The following is a 22,936-nucleotide window of genomic DNA, read 5'->3' as shown; positions in this document are numbered from 1 at the left end:
GGCGAGGGGCCATACATTTGCAGCCGGTGTCACCTGTTCCCATCAGCGGGGCGCGTGGCTGCAGGTGCCGGGCAGATCTGATTGGATGTGATGGGCTCAGACAGACGCGGGCCGCTCCCGTGTCCACGTCTCGCTGGGCAGCGCGCCGCCTGTGGCGCTCGCGACACACAGGCAATCAACTAAGTGACCACGATTCCCAGACAAGTCGCACTAAGTGGCATTCTGAGCCCTATGGCTTTGAAATAATTGGTAGAGGGCAAAACAAGAGGAAGGGGGAAAAAAATAAGTGTTTTTTCTCGCCTTACATTGATGCCCTGCGGACTGTACATCTGGTTTGCTGCGAGGCCGTCACTGTATCCTCCTGTCTGGCTGATAACATGGCGAAGGGTATCCACCTGAAACACCGCAAAAACAACACGGCAAGGTCAGAGCGCGCGAGACGCGAACAAAGCAAAGTCAGACGACACGACAAAGAAGAAAGCAAGGTCGAAGAAAGCAAACAACAATAAAAGACGACACAAAGACAGACGTAAAAACACATGATGACACGCGAACAATAAAACACATTACAAAGCCAGTCTCATCATGGCTCTGTTCTAAAGCCTAGTGAGCTGCCTACCTAGACAGCATTCTCCATATGCTGCCTTATAAGATTCCTTATTTGGGGCTGTAGCATTGTGGACATTAGAACGCATTAGAACAAAAATTATCCAAAACTGAAGACAAAACAAGAGAAATGTTGATTAAAAATATACATATCCTAGTGTTCAAGATTTGCTGCCAGGAAGATTTGGTCACCAACTTTTGTTCACCAAGGCTGCATTTATATGCTCAAAAATACAGTAAAAATCACACAATTGTGAAATATTATTACAATTTAAAAGAACTGTTTTATATGCTGATTTGCTGTTCAAGAAATATTTCTAAATATTATTAATGCTGAAAACAGTTGAGCTGCCTAAACAGATACATTAATTTTTTTCTGAATTCTTTGATGAACAGAAAATGTAAAGGTACTGCATTTATTTGAAACATAAATGTCACTTTTGTTCAATTTAATGCATCCTCACTGAATAAAAGTATTCTTTCCGATAAATGAATAAATTAATTAAATCTTATTGATCTTTTTGAACAGTAGTGTATATATCATGCAATACTGAAAAGCAAACTGAAAGATTTTACACAATTTATATGTGTATGTTTAGGCTTATGCCTGTGTCATTAGCAGCTCTACTGAAGTCATTATTTGAAATGCAGTCAGTTAATGGTTAACCGATATTGATTTTTTTTTTTTTTTTTTTTTTTTTTTTGGATTGCTGATGCCGATATTTTAGAGAGCAGGGTGGCCAATATAAAGTCAGTATGCATGATATCACACTATTTAATATAAAGATAGTAATAACATGCATAACAACTGCTGAAAAAAAAAAAATATATATATTACACATATTATATAAAAATATATACATAAAATAAAAAAAAAAGTAAAATAAAACAAAAAATTAAATTAGACAACAACTTCTTGATTCTGTGCTGTCATAATAAAAGTCCTGCTTCCAACACATCAGCCAATAATGAAAAAATCCAGAATATCGGCCGATATATTGATTGACCACTACTCTCTATGTACAGTGTTTCAAATCAGGTTCAAATTCAGTCAGCTTCCTATGTAGGCAGTAGACAGAGAGGCAGTTCACAAGCTTTAGAAACAGAGAAAATGAACAATATCTTAAAAAATAAAATCTTTTTTTAAGATTTTTTAACAAACACACACACACTAGAAATGTTCATCATGTTACTACACCCTCGCGACATGAGCTGCAGTGTGTGTGCTGGTGCTGTGAGGTTTCTGTAGTGATTTATAGACACTATACCTGTGACTGCACATTGGCTCCCACCTGAGAGCTCTGGTACGAGTCCCCGTTCAGAGACTGAACACTCATAAACAAATCGCCAGAGTTTGACATGTTAAAAGAGCCAGCAGAACCTGAGAGGTGCACAAACACGACAGAGAGAGACAGAACAAGCCAGAGAAATGAGTTTGAAGAATTCAAGAGAGCAGAAATGCAGAATTATAGTTAGATAAGCTCTTCAGAGCATAAGATCCAGCAGCCCATACAGAAGACGAAGATCAAGAACCGATGCTAAGCAGGAGAGATTCAGCTAAAAGCAAGAGAAAGCTGACGCCACAGATCAAAACTCAGATATGTGCATTTGGTTTGAGCTTATAATAATAACAGAAGTTCAATTTTCAGCTAAACGGAGATATGAATCCAAAAACAACAGACCCAGCGAGAGCAAATGCCATTTTTAATTTGATGCAAGCAGAAACATGTTTGTGAGAAAGACATGTACAATCTTTGATTGATCTTGAGTCAACATTCACATTTGCATATGATTTTATTAATATAGTTTGACGTTTTCACACATCTTTTTTAATGAGAAAAAAAATCTAACTTTTATAATCTGTTTTATAACTGTTTTTGTTGGCTTGTTAAAAATGTACACTACTTTTCAAAATTTTGGGGTTAGTAAAATTTCATTTTTATGAGGAATTGATATTTTTACTTAGCATATTAAATTGATCAAAAGTGACAGGAAACACATTTATAATATTACCAAATATGTCTATTTAAAAAAAAAAAAAAAAAAAAAAGCTCAGCTGTGATCACAGGAATAAATTACATTTAAAAATACATTATAATAGAGAACACATTTTAAACTGTAATAATATTTTGATCAAATAAATGTAGCCTTGGTGGGCAGAAGAGACTACTTTCAAAAAGTATTACAAATCTTACCAACCCCAAACTTTTGACTGTATTATGTGTAATATTTCATCAGCTGAAGGATTTCTGTCCATTGTCTCTCCCTCAAAGCCATGTTTTCATTTTCAAGTCTATGCTCATATGTTCTCATGGCTTCATCGGAGCACAAAGCCGTGTGTTATAACTAGACGAGTCCTCTGAGCTACACAAAGAAATCTAATGAGACAGGAACAGGACATGCTGTGACCCACAGAGCCCTTTTCCCGTTTTAAGTGAAAACACTTTCAATAGTTTTTCAGAGAGTCAGGTTTGCTACAGCTCCTCATACAGTCTTCTCATTTACAGCACTAACAAAAGACATTTCCCACAATGTGACCCTACAGCAAAGGCTCTACAGCTGCATGGCTATATGAAGTCCTGACCTCATGGGAATGAGTGTGGGGTTTATATGGTCTCACCTGCTGAGTTTGGAGTGGACGGGGAGTTGGCCTGGCTGCCATGTGCCGACACACTCGCCGCGTTCACAGCTGTTCTGGCCGCGTACATGTTGGCTTCTTCCTGGAATTTTCCGATGTTCTTCTTATATCGGATCCGTTTGTTTCCGAACCAGTTGGACACCTGCCCACAGAAACATTGTCAAGACATGTGTTTTCCAACACTCTGTCCTCTTGAGCCCAATGCACACAAATCATGAAGGACAATTCAAAATAAACAGGTTCTTATATGAACCACGACACACTAGTCACACATTACATCACACAACAATCATGCGCAGTTTGCAAATATGTGCAGTATAGCTTTCAAAAGTTTGGGGTTTGGTACGATTTTTTTTAAAGGTGTCTCTTGCACTCACCAGGGCTGCATTTATTTGATCAAAACAACAGGATTATTGTGAAATATTATTATCATTTAAAATAACTGTTTTTTGTGTGTGAATATGCATTAAAATATAATTCATTGCTGTGATCACAGCTGAATTTTCAGCATCATTTCTCCAGTCTTCAGTGTCACATGATTCTTCAGAAATCCCTAATATTTTTGTGGAAATTATTTCAGTGCTGCCTAATATTATTATCAATGTTTAAAAATGTTCTGCTGCAGAATATTTTTTTGGAAACCGTGATACATTTTATTTTTCAGGAATCTTTGATGAGTTGAAAGTTCAAAACAGCATTTTTTTTTCTTTTGCAACATTAGAAATGTCTTTACTGTCACTTTAGATCAATTCATTAGATCTATTTATTAATTTCTTTTAAAAACATCATGCTGACCCCAAACTTTGAACAGTAGTTTATATTTTTCACACAATGCATTGAATATCATAGTACTATTTTGAATTATTTAACCTTTTCTCCTTCTTGATTCATTATTTAATCTAAATGTTAAAAGTTATTTGTTTGACAAAAAAATGAAAACAAAAAGTTAAATAACCAAAAATTTTAATTACCCTGTGAGAATTTCCAGTAGAAGGACTGAAATAGTATCTCTGTGCTTCAAAAAATGTTTTTCATTAACAAAAAAATCAGCACACAATGGCCAGTGGGAAACTGGGATTCTTTAAAGCAACACTATCACTGTTAAAAATATTTTTTTTTTCTCAGTTGTAAATAAAGTCTTTCTACTTGAAAACATCACATTTAATTCAATGTGTTAATTGGTGTTTCTTTATAATTATTTGTGAAATTTACAAGCAATTTGTGAGTGAAACTTTGTTTTTCAGTGTTTAACAATAAAATGAACAGAAAAAGCACCAGTTACACATTTAATGTGCATCCTAAGTTAAAAAAAATATTTGAACTACTGCTAAAAGATTCCAAAAGTGTGAAAACTCAATACTTGCAATTAATTTGCTGCAAATTACACATGCCAAAAATGATTACACGCCAAGATTATAGCAAATGTTCTTTGTGCAATAATAAAATGCTCAGTGCATTCACAAACCACAATAATGTGGACTGAAAAAGTGTGCAAGAGTCCCGATTTTTGATTTTCAAATAGCATATTTTGACCACAGAGCATATGACCAGTTGAAACAAAATGCAACAGTGGCTGGTAGATGTCACAACAGTGAAGGATGCTATCAACAGGACTTGTGATGGTCACAAGGACAGAGGTCTAACCATGATGGATACACACACACACACACACACACACACACACACACACACACACACACACACACTAACATTAACACTGAAATAAATAATCACTTGCACGCTGGCAGCTATGATCACAGTATACACTGACAGCAATCACTCAACACACACTAACGCCCATTACGGCTAATACAGCAGCGGATGAGGCTCTGCGCTAATGATAAACACCATTACCATGAAAAGCTAATCAATCCTGCGGCTAAGCTTCCCGTTCCCGTGAGAGGCTAAAGGTGTTTCTATATTACAAACGGCGCGGCAGTCATCACTCATCCTGCGAGTCTGACTCAAAACCAGGCCTAAATGCATCATACAATCATTTCAGCTAAATTTATTAAATAGTTTAGAATGCATTATGCATTTAGCGCAGCAGATGAAAAATGCTAAGAGGCATGCGGTGCTATGCTGCAAACGATTTTGTTTTCGAGTTGCATGAGCTTGAACTCACGTGAGAATAACTGATATATTTTACATGCAAAACAGGTGGAAACAAACATTGGATGTGTCTCAATATCTAGCGAGTTGCCAACCTGGACGGCTCTTTCTGAAAACGTGCAATTGTAACTATGGTATTTTTGTAATTGCATGGCATATAAATATGGTAAACGTGAATATTAGAGAACCACGGTATTACTATCATTGAACTATGACAGAGCAATAGTGGGTGCTATATTTGGACAAGGAAATTTCAGAGCGAGAACGAATGGATGGTTTTCAGAGTCGTACCTGCGAGACGGTGATCGAACACTTCTTGGCCAGCTCTTCTTTGGCCTCCTCGCTGGGATACGGGTTACTGAGATGGGAGTAGAAATATTCATTCAGGATCTCTGTGGCCTGTTTGTTGAAGTTTCGTCTTTTCCTCCTGTGCAGACACAAACACATCAGATTTGGACATCTTGCCAGAACTTGTGCTGTTTGGTTTTGTTGCATATACTTCATGCATCATATCAAACATTTTGATAAATACAGAGAAAGTAACTGCCGCTACTGCCGTGTACACTTGTGTGACTCATTACTTTAAGAGAATTAGAGACACAAACCACACAAAAAAGCATGAAACGTAAGAAAAAGCATGAAAAGCAGGTCAAAGCAACCATGAAAAGTACCTAAACTATTCAACCCTGTTACCAAAGTTACTGCAAGAAAAATGAACAAATATTTGTTCTTTAATTTACGGGAAATAAACAAGAATTTGATCAATAATGATATATCTACACTAACCCTCTACTGAGTAACAGAATGATTTAAACTGAATATGCAACCCTGTTACCTATTTACTTTATTTAACTGCACTGAGAATTTTTCAACATTTGATAAACAAGTAAAATTGAAAAAGTTGGATAAATCATAAAACCTAGCTTCAAAAGTAGGTAAAAGCTACTATTAAAAGTATCTAAAAAGCCACTATTCAACCCTGTTACTAAAGTTACTGTAAGTAAAATGATCCAACAAATATATATTCTTTAATTTATTGAAAATAAACAATAATTTGATCAATAATGATAAATCAACTCTCTGCTGAGTGATAGTTGGATTTAAACTGAATATGTAACCCTGTTACCTCTATTTAAATGTATTCTATTTGATTTCATTTAATTTCAAATCTCATTTTGTTTTATTTTTCATTAAATTTTATTTACTTCTACTTTAATTTTACTTTATACTGACCAATAGTTTGAATATGCAACCCTGTTATCCATTTAATTATATGGATTTTTTTTTTTTCTTCAAATATTTTAATTTTACTTTATAGTGAGTGACAGACTGATTTAAACTGTAAATGCAACCCTGTTACCTGTTTATTTTAATTTATTTTATTTTAATTCATTTTATAATATTGTTTTATTTCAACCCCATTTTTTTATTTCATTCTATTTTGTTTTATTATTTTATTTTATTGCATTATATTATTGTATTTAATTAATTTACTTCATTCTTTATTTTGACGTTTTATGGAAAAAACAACTACATGTTAATCCCAATCTAAATTGGTAACATGAAACAGAATAAAGCAGCTCATGTAACATTTAGTTTGGCCTCCTTACACTATTTTCATAGATTAAGGCCATACTTTTCAGCCTACTTCATGTAAATGTGCAAAGACAAATTCAGCAGGCAGACGCTTCATGCTTGAAAAGAAGAATAAAGCAGACCCCACACACAGTCAGAGAGAAGAGCTTTAAAACGAGCGTAAATTGAGCTTTGGGTGCCAATGAATTCAAGCTCCTCTCAGCATCACTCATCTGTGGGTTAAGAGTGTGCGATTGGAGCTCATCTCAGGGGCTTTTACATATGCAGCACTGAAGGGCCGGAACAGAGGGTGAGCCGATTTCCTCCCCAAAACCTCTCTTCACTAAATGCAAATGAGCACAGCATGGTCTCAGCCGGAGAGAGGATTAATCAGAGGAACTGAGCATGCTCCAAAGAGTGCTGCAAGGAAACATGAAGCTCATTTAAATGTTATGCCTCCGACTCCAGGCTTCCGGCGTGATTTATCCGCACAGAAATGTATGCAAATCCCAGGCACGTTTCAAAGAGAACAAGCGATTACATTGAGAAAGGGACGGCTCGACACCACAAAGCGTGTGTGGGTTTGGATGCGGCCCTATAGCGCAAGAACGGGGCCTCCACTCCTTGGGGAGGGAAACGGGAAAACGCACATGTGCAAATAAAGTGCAGGAGCATTTGTTTACATGAACGTGAGAGTTACAGGCTTAGTGCAGAGCGTGAAGAATGAGAGCGCAGGGTTTGATTACGAGTGGAGTTTTGCTCAAATGCACGGACCTGGCGTCGAGGAAGCGGGAGCGCAGGATCATGACGGCCTCGCAGGTGCTCTGCTTGAGCTGCATCTGGATGGAGCTGAACTTGCGGTGGATGATGCCGACCATGCGCTCGATCTCTTTGGGTGAGATGGGTCGCGTGCGAGACTGCTCTCTCAGCAGGTTCATCACATGGGTCGTGAACTCGTTACACGCCTGAGAGAGGGAAACACAGACACTTGCATGTTACCATAAGATACGGCTCACAGAAACAGATTAAAGGGCTCATATCATGGAAAACTGATTCCTTTAGTAACCATGAAAGTTATGACATCACAACTGTGAGCTAATTAACATATAACCCCCCATATTTACATATCAACAATTCAGTATTAAGCAACTTTTTGACATACAGAAGCAACAACAGCCTAATTAATTCTAATGGTCAAAGCAGAACTAAGTTTAAAAAAACAGAATCTTAGACTAGCTTAAGTGTAATTATTAGATCAAACAAATGCAGCCTTGGTGAGCAAAAGTGACTTTTTTCAAAACCATAAAAAAATCATACCGACCCCAAACTAGTGTACACCAAATGTTTCCATGCTACTTAAAATTATACACTGGAGCTTTATTGTGAACACTACCAGCAATCCTAATATGAAATAATATCATCCATAATAAAAATAAGCAAAAAGTATTTATGAAACCATATCCGCACATGAATCCTAAGTGAGTGTATGACAGTGTGGATGCTGCCTATGTATTGTAATGCAGTGATATCTATAAAAACTCATCCATCTCTCGAGCCCTCATTCCTCCATAGAGTTCATTAATCACGCATAAAAATGAGGGTGACGGAGTCGTTACACTTTCAATATTGTGACTTAATTCTGAAATGGCCTCATTGGCGTGAGATTCTCATTACTCACAGAGTGACACAAACAGATGAGTAAGAGAGCAGAGCGTGTCAGGAGAACCAGGACTCATGGGAAGACCACAACAACAGTTACAGAGCGGATGATGAAGGGAGTTTTCGCTCTTGTGCTGGGTGGTCCGTGTGTGTGCGTGTGTGTGCGGTCCTCTATGACAGCTATGAATGTCCTTTTGTGAACAAACAAAAAGAGGACACCTGGCCCTGTCCCAGAATGCATTTCAGTACATCACCTCTTCTCTGTCCCCACCATTTATCATCAGGGATGGATCTACTGTCCGAGCACACAGAGAGCCATACAGCGGCCACTGATACTCACACTTAAACATGAATGATGCTCATCAGGATGCTGATAGCTTTAACCAGTCAAGTCCTGAGTATTTAAGAACTACAGCAGCCTGATCTCAGCAGCAGTCATTTACAAACATACCACACTCATACACTCCTTCTAATGTTCCTGAAGAATCTTTTTATATCATTTTTTATGCCATTGGTTTACTGTATTATCCAGAATGTCACATTTTTTAATCTGCTTTAAATGTGTGCATACATTTTTTTTAAGATTTATTTTTGGCATTTTTCTGTTGTTGTTTTTTTGATAGGACAGTTGGTAGACAGAAAGTGAAGCAGGAGAGAGAGTGGGGCGGGATCGGGAAAGGTCCACGAGCTGGGACTTTATTTTGGCGCACTGCAAACAAGGCTATTGGCGGTAAAAATGTGTGCATAATACTACTAAAGGAATTGGAGGAATCAGAAGCAGAATCTTTAAAATCCTTTCAATTCCCAACTCTATTTGTTAATCTACATCACTATTTGAATGTTGTCTGATAATTCCTGGTTTTCCGTGAGCGTGGGAATGCTGGACTGTCAGCAGTAACACCGGACCGGCCTCTGATGTGTCTCAAACACTAAAACAGGAGAGTGTCTGTGAAATCACATCTGAGGTTGAATGAGCTGCTTTCTGCCAGCAGAGCCCCACTGAAACACCCAGAGCATCTCAAACACACTCTTCACATCATCATCGGATCTGACAGACTTTGGGATGGAAAGGCTGCCTGCTGAGCCCCACACACACACACACACACACACACACACACACACTCAGACTACATTAAAGTATAACAACGGCAGTCAAACAGATGTTGCAGGAATCTAAATGATGAGATATTACAGTCAACAACAAATCTAAATTGAAGTGTTTACTTCAGCACACGTCAATGGTGATTCGTCAGTGCATGTTATTCAAAAAAAAAATACAAATAAATAAACTATTTAATTTGATTAATATAATTTCAACTGTAAATGGCAGGGTTGATATAATTAACTAAATATGAAACTAAAATTAAAACCATTCAAAATGTTGCTTACTTGAAATAAACGCTATAACTGAAATGAAAAAAAAAAATTATTTTCTCATTTATTTTCACTTGACTTAATATACTAAAATAACAAACTAAATAAAAATAAAAACTATATAGACAAATAAAAACTATTAAAAATGACAAAAACACAAGAAAATCTAAAACATACTAACTTTAACAAATTAAAATGGAAACAAATGAATACAAATACATTCAAAATATTAATAAAAACTCTGTTGATAGTATCTCAACAACACTAAAATAACAGTTTAAAGCCCTGGAAAGCAGAAGATAGTGTCATTATTCAGTTAAACATAGTTCAGTGTTGTTATTTTAATTCACTTCAATAATTCTATTAGTATTGTTGAATATTATTAAGTTCAAAATGATTATAAATAATTATATTTATATTAGCATCTTAAATAAACACAATTTACTATAACAGAACATATTAAATATAGAAATTCCAAATTATTAGTTTACACTACTATTATTGTTAGTTCTGTAAAATCATCACGTAACGAAGCTTTCAGAATATGTCTGTCATTATGTTTATATAGCATTTTTGATTATAGCACCTCTTCACCATGTTCTGTTTGGTAAACTGGCTGCCTGTTGCACATATTCTGCAGTTTTCTGACCTGTTCGTACTTCTCCAGCTCGGTGTGGTAGATCTGGCGGATCTGGGTGAGTTTGGCTCTGTAATCTGAGTGTTCGGCCGAGTTATCGGCTCCGACTCCAGCCGATGCCGCCGCCGCCGCCGCTGCCGCAGCTGACCCGCCCCCTTTCTCCGGCCCGGACACGCCCTCCGCCAGCAGCATGTTGTCCAATCGCATCAGCTGGGCATCGGGAGGCTCCTCCTCCTGGGCGCCACGGATACTCAACACTGGAACGAAACAAGCAGGAGAGGTTACTCCAACAGCTTTGAATATACTGAGTCTGACACGAGGGGTCCGGCCTCATCGATCCACAGAGAACCCGCTCTTTCTGATAAATTGTCTTTGAGGCTGAAACAAAAAAAACGGCCAAGGCTGCAGTTGACTTTGCCAAGTTTTATGATGATATAATAAAACTTCATCTAATTCATATCATGAGCTTCCCACTCAGCGCTGCTGCTCTGTGGCTGTAAATCTCAGCATCCCTGCGCTCTCCGGCTCTGACACTAGAGGGCCTGAGTGCTTAGATTTTACATCAGACTCACACACACACACACACACACACACACACACACACACACACACACACACACACACACACACACACACACACACACACACAGAGAGAGACACACAGACAAACACACACTCAAATCATTCTCTAGAGAAATAAAGTGTTCTTCCACCATTGCCAATGATATGAAAGTGAATTTATGAAATATGTTAAGTGAAATCATATATGATATTAGAAATGAACTATTTCATAAAGGAACTATATTTTTGTCATTTCATTTGAATATGTATATACATATTTGATACTTATTTATATCTTTATATAAAAAAACTATACAGTACTCTGTTATTGTAAAACTACATTATACTAGAATAATGTATTTGATTAGAATAATGACTTTGATTAGTAGTATTTTTATATAACGTTATATACAACTATACATATAAGTACATACATTATTATTGACATTTGATATTTACATGAATATCCTTATTCCACCTTTATTTTATTTTTTTTAATAACACTGTTATTATTATACTATATAACACAAAATACGAAACTGCTAGTTGTAGCAGTTTCATTAGAAATAATGGTATTTGTTGAAATATCTTTATATGAAAACTATATATTATAATATTATATTATTATAAGACTTATAAATAATGGTATGCATTTAAATACCTTTATATAAAAACTAATACTATATTATTATAATACTACATTATATAAATACTAGAACAGTATTATTTAATACTATATTATTATAATTCTACATTGTATAAAATACTAGAACAATATTATTATTAGTAGTAGTAGTATTATAGTTCTTAATAATCACATTTATATCTGAGACGTGTACATTATATAAAATACAAATATTTTGTTTTATTTCATTATTATTAGTATGCATAATTGTTTTAATTAAGTAATGAAATAAAAATATTACTGAAATAATAATAACAATAATAATAATAATAATAATTATTATTATTATGTAGAATTATTTAAATTCAATTATTATTGTCATATATTATTATATCTATATATATATATATATATATATATATATTATATATATATATATATATATATATATATATATATATATATATATATATATATATATATATATATATATATATATATATATATATATATATATATATATATATATATATATATAAATCCCATTTTATTTTTATTCTAATTCCAGGTGGAATTGTGTTTTCTCTCTCAGTATAAATTCAGGGACTGAACTGTGGAATATAAAAGGCTTTCTCTGGGTTCAGCTCTGAACGGCACACGATCCTGCTGCCAGGTTTGATCTCCCTTCCATTTTAATTATCAGTGACATTCTCGTCTCTCATCTAACGTCACATCCAGTTAGCGAGTCAGTGGTAGACGGAGTAATTTCCTCACAAGTTCTGACACATGGGCAAAAGAGCGACTCTGAGACTGTAAGGCTGTGGTGGGCCGGTCATCTAAGGGCCGCATTGTCTGGGAGTCAAAGGAAACACTTCATTAATCCAGAGACAAAGCCGTGCACCGGTGCATTAACCCCAGACCGCTGCGGCCCGGTTTCGGACGGTGAGAAAGAGGCCGGCTGGACGGTCATCGGGAGGCTTTGGGAGGGGGACGTGACTCTGACCTCCTCCTTAAGTCAAAAATGCAATTGCAAAGGCTGTTGGCGAGCAGGAGAGGTCAAGAGTTCACTGCTGGGGCCCAGCGGGAGCCCGACTGTGCAGCGCTGTGTTTGTGAGCTTCACGGTCAACAGTATCATCCTGCTTCATTAACAAACATATCTCATCCAACCTGAAACTGTGGTAAGGCTTCAGATGGAGAAAATCTCACAGGCTACGCAGATGACATGGATTAGCATCACGTGTTTGAGTGAACAAAGATAACACATACAGAAAAGACTTAAATCGTTTGCCAGATAACGTCAAATCACAAAAAAAAATAAAACAAATAAAATCCAATAAACATATATATTTTAATATATATTTAATAAATTGTCAGACTTAAAATTAATAATAACAACAAAATAATTTTTAAAAACTGTAGTCAAATCACAAAGAAAAATATGAGAATAACTCTTCTTAAAATACAATTACCATATTACTTCATGTCTTTGGAAGAAATTGTGTTAGACTCTCTAAAATAATTTGGCAAATGAGGTCAAATGGCATAGGAAAATATCAGAATAACTCTCCTCAACAAATAAAATAAGATAATATTTCTCAAAAATTCTCAAAAAATACTCAAGAAATTGTGTCAAACTCCAGGCTTCTATTAATAAAATAAAAAATTATAAAAAAATTATCAAATAATTTGACAAATGAAGTCAAATTGCACAGAAAAGTAAGGGTATCTCCCCTCAACAAATTAAATAAAATAATTACAATTATTATTATTATTATTATTATTATTATTATCTTATGTAGAAACTCTACAGGCTTCTATCAATAAAAAAATAAACAAAAAAATAAATAAATAAACAAAAATTATGAAATCATTTAACAAGTGAAGTCAGATCGCATAGAAAAATAACAGAACAACTCCTCTGAACGAGGTGTGTGATTTAAAGAGGGATTCACAAGTAAATAATGAAATAAAATATTACATAAAAAAAAAAAAAATCAATTAAAACAATGTGAAATAAAAAAACAAAATAACATAATAATAAGCCATACATGACACCTTTGGTAAGGAAAAGTTTTGAATGTGTGTGGGATTTGTTCATCTGTTTTATCATCCAGCAGGGCAGGTGAAAACTGTAAGTCTAATCAGTTAGTAAATTAAGAGCACACATGATTAGAGGAATCATTCATGTTTGGAGCAAAAACACTAAAAGAGCAATCCAATAAAACGCCACAAAGCAGGTGTTTCTTATTTGATATGGCTCCTGCAGTTTCACTCAATTACTGGAAAAACACAAAAAGCAGGAACATAACACGGTTTTCCTGCGGTTAATAAGTCATAAATGCCATATTTAGGATCCCATTTCATTAAAGCACTGAACTAAATCAAACCAGTTACAGTCAATGTTCACAATCTCAACTTTCTAAAGAACTGAGACACTCTGAGCTCTCAAGTTTTACAAACTGATTATCCAAAAACCAGTGAATGAGGACTCAAATGCACCAATCACAAAAGTTTAGCACGTTTTACAGCACTTTTAGAAGTAAAAGCCTAGATTGTGAGCACAAGAGAGTCTTGACAGAAACTCAAGGCCAACAGAATTCCTCCCAACGTTATAAAACGTCTAGACTGTCAAGCAAAAATGGAACATAAAAATTCCCCGTTCACGAAACGACGAGGCTCCTCTCTGCCAAGTCCCGGTTTCACATTCGCGGGTGTTTATTTGACTTGGCTGGATGAATCTCCACCATCAGTCTGTTAAAACCAAAAGCTGTTTGGCCAGTGACGGACACAGAGCGAAAACCCCCAGCCAAACGCAATACGATACACTCCTTTGAAAGAATACAAATGGCATGGGATCAAAAGTGGATGGAAAGTAAAGAAATAATCTGCACATATAAGCATAAAAAGCTTTATGGAGAGCCGTAGCGGATTCAATGAGGTCATATTGAGCAATGCTTCAAGCTCTATGAAATCAAAAGTCAGGTTTTACAAGTGTGCTGTACGTGAGCGGTCTGCGATGATCTGGCAACATGATGGCGCACAACCAGATCCTGTTTATAGTTTAGCACATGCTCGCCACAAACTAAGACACCCTGCCGCTGCTGACGCGGTTCACCCAGAAAACACACGGCTGTAGCATCTGTCAGGATTGCTGGGACGCCCGTCAGGATCCCGTCACCCCTCATTGACAGGTGATTGTTACACAGAGCAAAAGGCCAAACTACGAGAGCACAACTGCGTCTGCACAGACTGATACATATCCATCCCACCATTCAAACGCTGTCAATTTCAACAGGTTCAGGTGTGGATACACTGCGGTTTGGACATGCAAAATTATCCTGCAATGAAGTACAAGCACATGTAAGGCATAATGTCTCTTGGAATAGAATGGAATGGAATGGCATGGCATGGCATGGAACGGAACAGAACGGAACAGAATAGAATAGAATAGAATAGAATAGAATAGAATTGAATAGAGTTTGGACATGTGAAATTATCCTAAAAGGAATAAGAACAAGCATATAATAAGCACATGTAAGGCATAATGTCTCTTGGAATAGAATAGAATAGAATAGAATAGAATAGAATAGAATAGAATAGAATAGAATAGAATAGAATAGAATAGAATAGAATAGAGTTTGGACATGTGAAATTATCCTAAAAGGAATAAGAACAAGCATATAATAAGCACATGTAAGGCATAATGTCTCTTGGAATAGAATAGAATAAATAGAAGAAATAGCATAGAATAGAACAATAGAATATAGTAAGGGACATGCAAAATGATCTTGCAATGAATAAGAACAAGCAGGCAACAAGCACATGTAAGGCATAATGTCTCTTGGAATAGAATAGAATAGATTTGAATAGAATTGAATAGAGTTTGGACATGTGAAAGTATCCTACAATGAATTAGAACAAGCATATAATAAGCACATGTAAGGCATAATGTCTCTTGGAATGGAATAGAATAGAATAGAACAGAATTTTACATCTTTTGAAGAAAATGTGTCAAATTCTAGGCTTGTAATAAAATAAAATAAATTATACCCTAGAGTCTGACACATTTTCTGAAAAAGTTACATAGAAAAATAACAGAACAACTCTCCTGAACAAAGTGTGTGATTTGAAGAGTGATTCATAAATAAATAATATAATACAATTTTAATAAAATAAAAAAAATAACATTCAAAATGAACAAAATAAATAAATAAATAAATTAATTAATTAATAAATGTCAATAAGTGAAATAAAATAACTTAAAATAACACTAACATAAAAAAAACAATTACCCAAAAAAATCTCAGATATATAAAAATACCAACATCCCTCAAAACTACGTGATACAAACAGTCAAAGTAACAAACTTAAAACAACTGAAGTTTAATATTTGGGGTTTGGGTTTGTCCAAATACTGTTCTAAATGAGCTCAATTTTCTATAGATTTCCTAATTATTTCCTTTATTTCTTTTCCGCTGAAGGATTAAACTTAAAATAACATTCCTTTATGCACTTATTTTTATTTGACACTTGGATAAAGAGTCAAAACCGCATACGGGAATATCCTACAAGACCACGTCTCAGCGAGACAAATGATGATTTATTTATCTCTCTCGTGAGCACATAATTAAAACCACTGAATGGATTCTCTTAAATAAATACGATTAAGCAGAATGAGGTAAAGGGTCCTGCATGCTCAGAAGAGGCTTGGCTCTGGGTCATAATTACACGACTCACTGAAGGCCACTTTACTCCATAATGGCAGGCTAATTGATTCCTGCTAATATTTTCCAGTATCAGAGCTGCGTGATTCCTCCAGCAGAGCAGAGCGAGCAGATAGCTTAGCGCCTCCGAGAAAACACATCCTTGTTATCGTCGTTTTCTCTTTAGCAAGTCATCTTTTTCATCTCTTAAACAAGTCTGCAATCATTTCCCCATTCATTTTCACTCAGTTTACAACCAACCTTCTCTGACTTGGATACACTTACTTTGAAGAAAAAAAAAAAAAAAAAAAAGATAAAAAGGTATAAGATTGAATACTTTCTTTATGACATAACAAAAATGCCTCTAGGCCTGTAATAATAAATAAATAAATAAATACATATATATTTACATCTTTTGAAGAAAATGTGACTCTAGGGTTCTAATAAAATAGAATAAAACAAATATAAAATAAAACAAAATAAAATGGCATTATAAGCCTTCTGAAGAAAATGTGTACTTCTCTATGCTTCTATAAAAAAAATAAATAAATAAAAAATCCTCAAGAAGATCGGCTGCTTTTCACTTGAGCCACCAACCCAAGACATGAGCCGCTCGATTCAACAGATTGTTAGAAGAGCAACAAAACAAACGGGAGTTCATGACATTTGCTCAACCCCACAGCGTGTGGCCTTTTACAAATCAAATCAATATTTAATAAAAACCCAAGGCCACAGGCTGACCAGACAATGGATTTTCTCTCCGTTGGCTTGTTTATCGAAGACGATACGTTTAATTTCCGAGAAACCCAGTTGTGTTATTGGAGGAAAGGCGCTTGCAGGATTTATGCACCTTTTCTCAAGGTGGCTCTTCTCCGAAAGCCTTGTATTTTCCTTTTTTTCCCAGCGTGGCTGTGTACAGAAGGATGTTTAGCACTCAGAGTCCTCTGTTATTTCCATTAGCCAAACATCAGGCGGTTCTGCTTCATGCCACGACTCCCTCAGATACTGAAATATTAATTGAACTTCTATAAAAGGAGCAGCGTTCGCTCCGGCTGAACCCGTCTTAATTGAACAAGCACAAGACGTAGATGGGAGTTTGTGACTGGATGGTGTCCATCAGGACCAGAGGAGAACATCAGACACCTCCACAAATCTGTTCATAGCATTTATATTGTTACTCGAATATAGACATACTACATGTTTTCCTGACAAGTGTCTATCCTCGAAATGAAGCAGGCTGTTTTAATGAGCAGAAGTTGCACAAACAACAGCAGGATTGGCACTTACAGCTTACCCAAACAAACTAACAGTTGTCTAAACAATTAGTTGACTAACAATATCTAGATGAAAACAAAAGAAAAAGAACAAAATGCAGCAGGACTGTTTTAGAAAAGTGAGACTATTTTTAACTTATTATTGTGTCATTTATGGCAGGTCGCTTAAAAAGAAAAAGACAGTGCTTTTAATGTGCAAGCTGTCTAACTGCTTAAGTACAACATGCTAATAAAATGAATGTTTTATTTATACATTACATTAATTTCACTAATAAACTGATGTTATTATAAAAAGAGGAAGAGAAATTTCCTTATAAAAGGACTGTACTATATTATAGCATAAATCTCATAGCAACTAGATCTCAGTTTGTATGTTGTAAAAATTGGGTTATAATAATTTTAAAATGAGGACAAGATATGTCTGCAATGGCTGCTTTCGTTTCATTAGAGCAATAATATACATATTAACAATGTATATCCTGTACATGTGCGTATGGATTGGAGTAAGAAGTGCGTGAGATTACATGCATATCCATGTCAGCGGATCAGTTTCCTCCTGAAATAATTCAGCTCTGAACAGAACGGTCAAATCCTCTCGGCGGTTCACATTTCTGATGGTGTGTGATTAGGTGCGGGTAACACACGGCTGTCAATAGCCGGAAGAACACGTAATCCTCAGTGAATTAATGCAGTCGTGTCATTGGAGGCGGTTGGCATGGCTGGTTGTCATGGAGATTCTCAGATAGCAGTGAGATGCTGATGTTGAACGAATGATGTTTAGGTCTGTTGTCAGTCTCGGGTAACGCTGCATCTGCTTTGTTTCACATGGACAAAGACACACTGCTGCTCTGTTCTACATGCTGGAGAGGACAAAGACTATTATAATAGCCTTGCCTCCTCTCAACTACAAAACAGAACATATATATGGTTTTGTTCTCTGTTTTGTAGTTGAGAGGAGGCTAGGCATATATATATATATATATATATATATATATATATATATATATATATATATATATTATATATATACACACCATCAGTTTATTACTTAAGTCAATAATTAATCATTAAAGTAACTAAAGTAACAAGTGGACTAATTGCTTAATAAATTAAAAATAAATAGGTAAATAAACAAATATTATTTGCAAGCTACATGCCACTATTTTAAATGCATTTGTATATTTAATTCATTTGTAAGTTATATGTTTCGCCCCTCTAATTTACAAAACAGAGCACAAAAACACCATGCAAGAAATATATTTTACGATATATACGTATAGAATTTATGTCAGCAGCTACAAAAACAAACAAACAAAACAAATGTAAATGTTTCAACTCAAGCTAATAGTTAATAATCACAGTAACTTTGGATAGATAAATAGGTAAACAAATATATAAATAAAAAATTTGCATTTGATTGATTACCTAAACATGTTAAAAAAATAAAAATAAAAATTATTTGCTACTGTTTTTTTTTTTTTTTCGTAAACTGCATAGCCTGTTATTAGCTTTTCTGTTATTTTATTTTATTTTATAATGGATAGTTTACATGAAAAATGTAAGTAATATTTGAAAGCTGCATGTCATTGTTTTAAAGGAATTTTTTCATATTTATTTTCATGTTTCAAGCAATGTTTTTAAAATATTCTATTATATCAACATTAATAACGATAATACTACAGTTTCACTGGTACTGGTATTGACTTCCAAACAAATGAACAATCTCTGGCAGTGAGAATGAAAATTCTGCATTCATTTGCAGTCAGATTAACCCTTTCTGCCGTGGTTGTGCTGAAGCGCTGGGCTCAGATTGACGCTGACAGCTCTGGCTCTGTTTGTTGTTGTGATTCAGCGCGGCTGCAGCACTTGATAAATCAGGGCGGGACGACGGTGGTCCCGTCACAACGCAGCCACCAGAGTCGAGACGACAGCGACATGCTAATTCAATGGCGGCATTATTCATTATACAGTCACAAGTGTACTGGAATGGAAAGGAAAACTACATACACCGGGAAGAGTGCGACAGGACTCGATCTGTTAAACCAGGCCACCACTGTCACAACCCGAGACAGTCAGAATGCTGGGAAACGGGTTACAAGGCATCAAACGAGACAACAGAATCACTCAGAGTAGATAGAGCCTTAAAAACACACACACATCAGTGTTATATAATGTCAATTAGCAAGTGACCAAGAGGGGATTTTAAAGGTCTGATGCTAATACAGGATTAAAGGAATTACAAAATTATTACATTAAACTTAATAGACAGACAGCTAACATCATATATATGTAATCGTTTAAGAAGTTACTACAACAAAACCAAAAAATCAAATAATTAAATAAATTTGTTTTTTTTAGATTTTTAGATTTGTTATAGTTTCTTTCTTTTCATTAAGAGTTTCTTTATATGCAGACCGAGATAGAGTAGATAGATAGATAGATAGATAGATAGATAGATAGATAGATAGATAGATAGATAAGTTTCAACATATGCAGACCGATTATATGCAGACCGATTATATGCATACCATATATTTTGGTATATATTGTTATATTGTCTTATATATATATGATGTGTGTGTGTGTGTGTGTGTGTGTGTGTGTGTGTGTGTGTGTGTGTATCATACTCACTGGTACACACAGAATTTTAATCATAACCAATATTTGTTGTTTATTATTTTTTCTTTTATTTGTTTTTGTTTATATAGTTTCACTTATACACAGACCGATATATGGAAAATGCCATTTAAAGGCCCAATATTTGTTGTTTTATTATTGTTTATTTACATATATACATAATTAATATACATGTAGCATATGCTACGGTTTATCATATCATATATTTCATGAATTTAAAACAAAAAAACACACACAAACATATATTCTGCTTTCACAGAATGCAAATCAATATATAAAAAGGCCAAAATTTGTTGTTTTATTATTTATATATTCCAACACACAAACACACACACACACAAACATACATACATACATTTAAAGTATGTATGCATGTATGCGTGTGTGTATAATTATAATTTTAAAAAATCTTTTATAAAGATTTATACATTTATAAAAATAAGTATATTTAAATATAGTAAAATAAGCATAAAGATTAGTAATATTTTTCACACAGAACAGATCAAAGCAGAAAATATGCCATTAGGGTAATCAATCAAAAACAGAAGAAAATCACAAATTATGTGCAGGTGTGACACACCGCTTAAACGGAGCTGACAGGAGCTCTGTGTCTCTGTGTGTGTGTGTGTGTGTGTGTGTGTGTGTGTGTCCTGAAGAGAAGCATCCCCTCAGCCTGAGACCAGCAGCTCCCAGCCCAGTGGACCAGCACGAGCCCGGCTCTGCGTCTGGCCTGCACAGGCACCTCTAGAGTCGACTCTAATAACGCTAATTATAATCATTAGAGGCCGGCCAGGCCCCAGGCTAGCTGCTAATGACACAGCCTGAGCTGGAAACCAGAGATAGGGACAGATAGACGTGGAGATGGAGAGAGAGTGAAGTCATTCATTAGAAAAATAACGTTCCTCATTTCAAAGCATCCTGCGCCTCGGGCCAGACATATTCCTCTAGATCTATTAAATATATGTGATCTATGAGCTGCAGTTAATCAGGGCTGTGGTCGCTCTACATGCATGAGTTTACAGCACACTTTCAATGCACAACTACTCTTACAGGCTCCTTTATTAAAGTAAAGAAAGCCTTCAGCTCTCAACAGGGATAACATTATGCAGTAACATCAGGGCTGAGCGATAAAGATGGGGTCAGTGTGAGAGAGTTCAAGATTTATGATGATGAAACTTACAAAATGTAATTATAGATGTAAAATTTCCAGGCTGTTGCAAATGTTTGTTCTTGTAAAGAGTAACATTGTTAAAATATTGAGAAATCATATGCGTGTGTATTTATCTCACACACACACACACACACACACACACACACACACACACACACACACACACACACACATATATATTCTAAGTATTTTTTACAAATATTTGTACTTTTTTATATATATATTTTTGGGAAAAATATATTATTATTATTTTTTATTAAGCTACAATTTAAAAAACAACATATTCAGATTATTAACAATAAAATATTATAAAAATATATATTGGTAAATAAATACCTGTTGTTTTGTTTGTTATTTTTTATTTACATATATACATATTTTAAATACAAATAAAGTAAAGTATGTTACTGTTTATCTTACATATTTCATATGTACATATCTTATCACATCATATATGTAATATTTGTTATTGCTTATATAAATACTACATATATAGTAAATATTTTATATTATTACTTTTCTATTATTTAAAAATGTAAATATCAGACTGAGATCTGATTATCGGTTTATTTCATATGCATATTTTTTATTATATCATATATATTCTATTGCTTATATAGATCCACATAGGAAGATTGATATATCAAAATGGGGAACTATAAAAAGCAATATCCATTTGTTGTAGTTGTTGTATGTTCATTACTAGTTTCAATACATGATCATATATTTTAATATATGGTCAGCTCTGTGCATGTAGGACAAAATAAAACCCAAACTGTATGAAGAGCCCAGTCACCCCTCACACTGGATCAAGCGTCCATTTCTCAGCTCCCCCGAGGCACCGGACGGCCCGAGACAAGCGTGTCATTAAAACCTGCCCTGCAGCTCTTTATTAAAGTCACTCCTCCGGGACGCCGCAGAACACGTCAGTCTCCAAAAGAGCCACAGAGGCCAGGGTGACCAATGACACCCTCAGCGCTGATCACACATGAGTCTGAGGGGGACACACAGCTCAATAGCAGACCCAGATCACGTGACTGTCAGGCCCAGATCCGTCCGGAGCGGATTCATTAATGCTGCTGGTGGTTAAAGATCCCAGAATAACAACTCCTCTAAACTTGCTGATTTCACCAACACTGTGCTGACCTCAAGCAAAGCACTTAACCTCACGCTCCTCCAGGGAAACTGTCCTGACTATTTCTGCACGTCACTCCGGATAAACAGCTTCTGCTAAATAGCAAATCACCTTAAAGGTGAAGTGTGGAACTAGATTTTTTTTTGTTTTTTTTGTGATTGCCAGTGCCAAAGCCACTATTATGACATCTGAATGATTGCTAAGGTGTTGTGGATTGTAGGTGTTTTT

The 22,936-nt window shown here is 35.3% G+C and overlaps 1 protein-coding gene across 3 annotated transcripts in view; it reads right to left on the bottom strand.

Moving 5' to 3' along the window:
- pbx1b (pre-B-cell leukemia homeobox 1b) overlaps window positions 1-22,936 on the bottom strand; it is a 75,063-nt gene that overhangs the window by 5,028 nt on the left and 47,099 nt on the right. The window contains exons 4-9 of one of the 3 annotated variants that reach the window (XM_042725339.1): window positions 10,614-10,858; window positions 7,706-7,896; window positions 5,648-5,783; window positions 3,227-3,386; window positions 1,875-1,987; window positions 306-395 (exon numbers count right to left, since the gene is read on the bottom strand). In XM_042725339.1, the coding sequence (XP_042581273.1) occupies window positions 306-395; window positions 1,875-1,987; window positions 3,227-3,386; window positions 5,648-5,783; window positions 7,706-7,896; window positions 10,614-10,858 (935 nt within the window). The remainder of the gene's footprint in view (window positions 1-305; window positions 396-1,874; window positions 1,988-3,226; window positions 3,387-5,647; window positions 5,784-7,705; window positions 7,897-10,613; window positions 10,859-22,936) is intronic. The other 2 variants (XM_042725340.1, XM_042725341.1) reach the window with 2 other exon arrangements.

The sequence above is a fragment of the Cyprinus carpio genome, chromosome B6, assembly GCF_018340385.1.
Source record: "Cyprinus carpio isolate SPL01 chromosome B6, ASM1834038v1, whole genome shotgun sequence".
Taxonomy (NCBI): Eukaryota; Metazoa; Chordata; class Actinopteri; order Cypriniformes; family Cyprinidae; genus Cyprinus; species Cyprinus carpio.
This window is presented reverse-complemented; position numbering and strand designations above follow the sequence as displayed.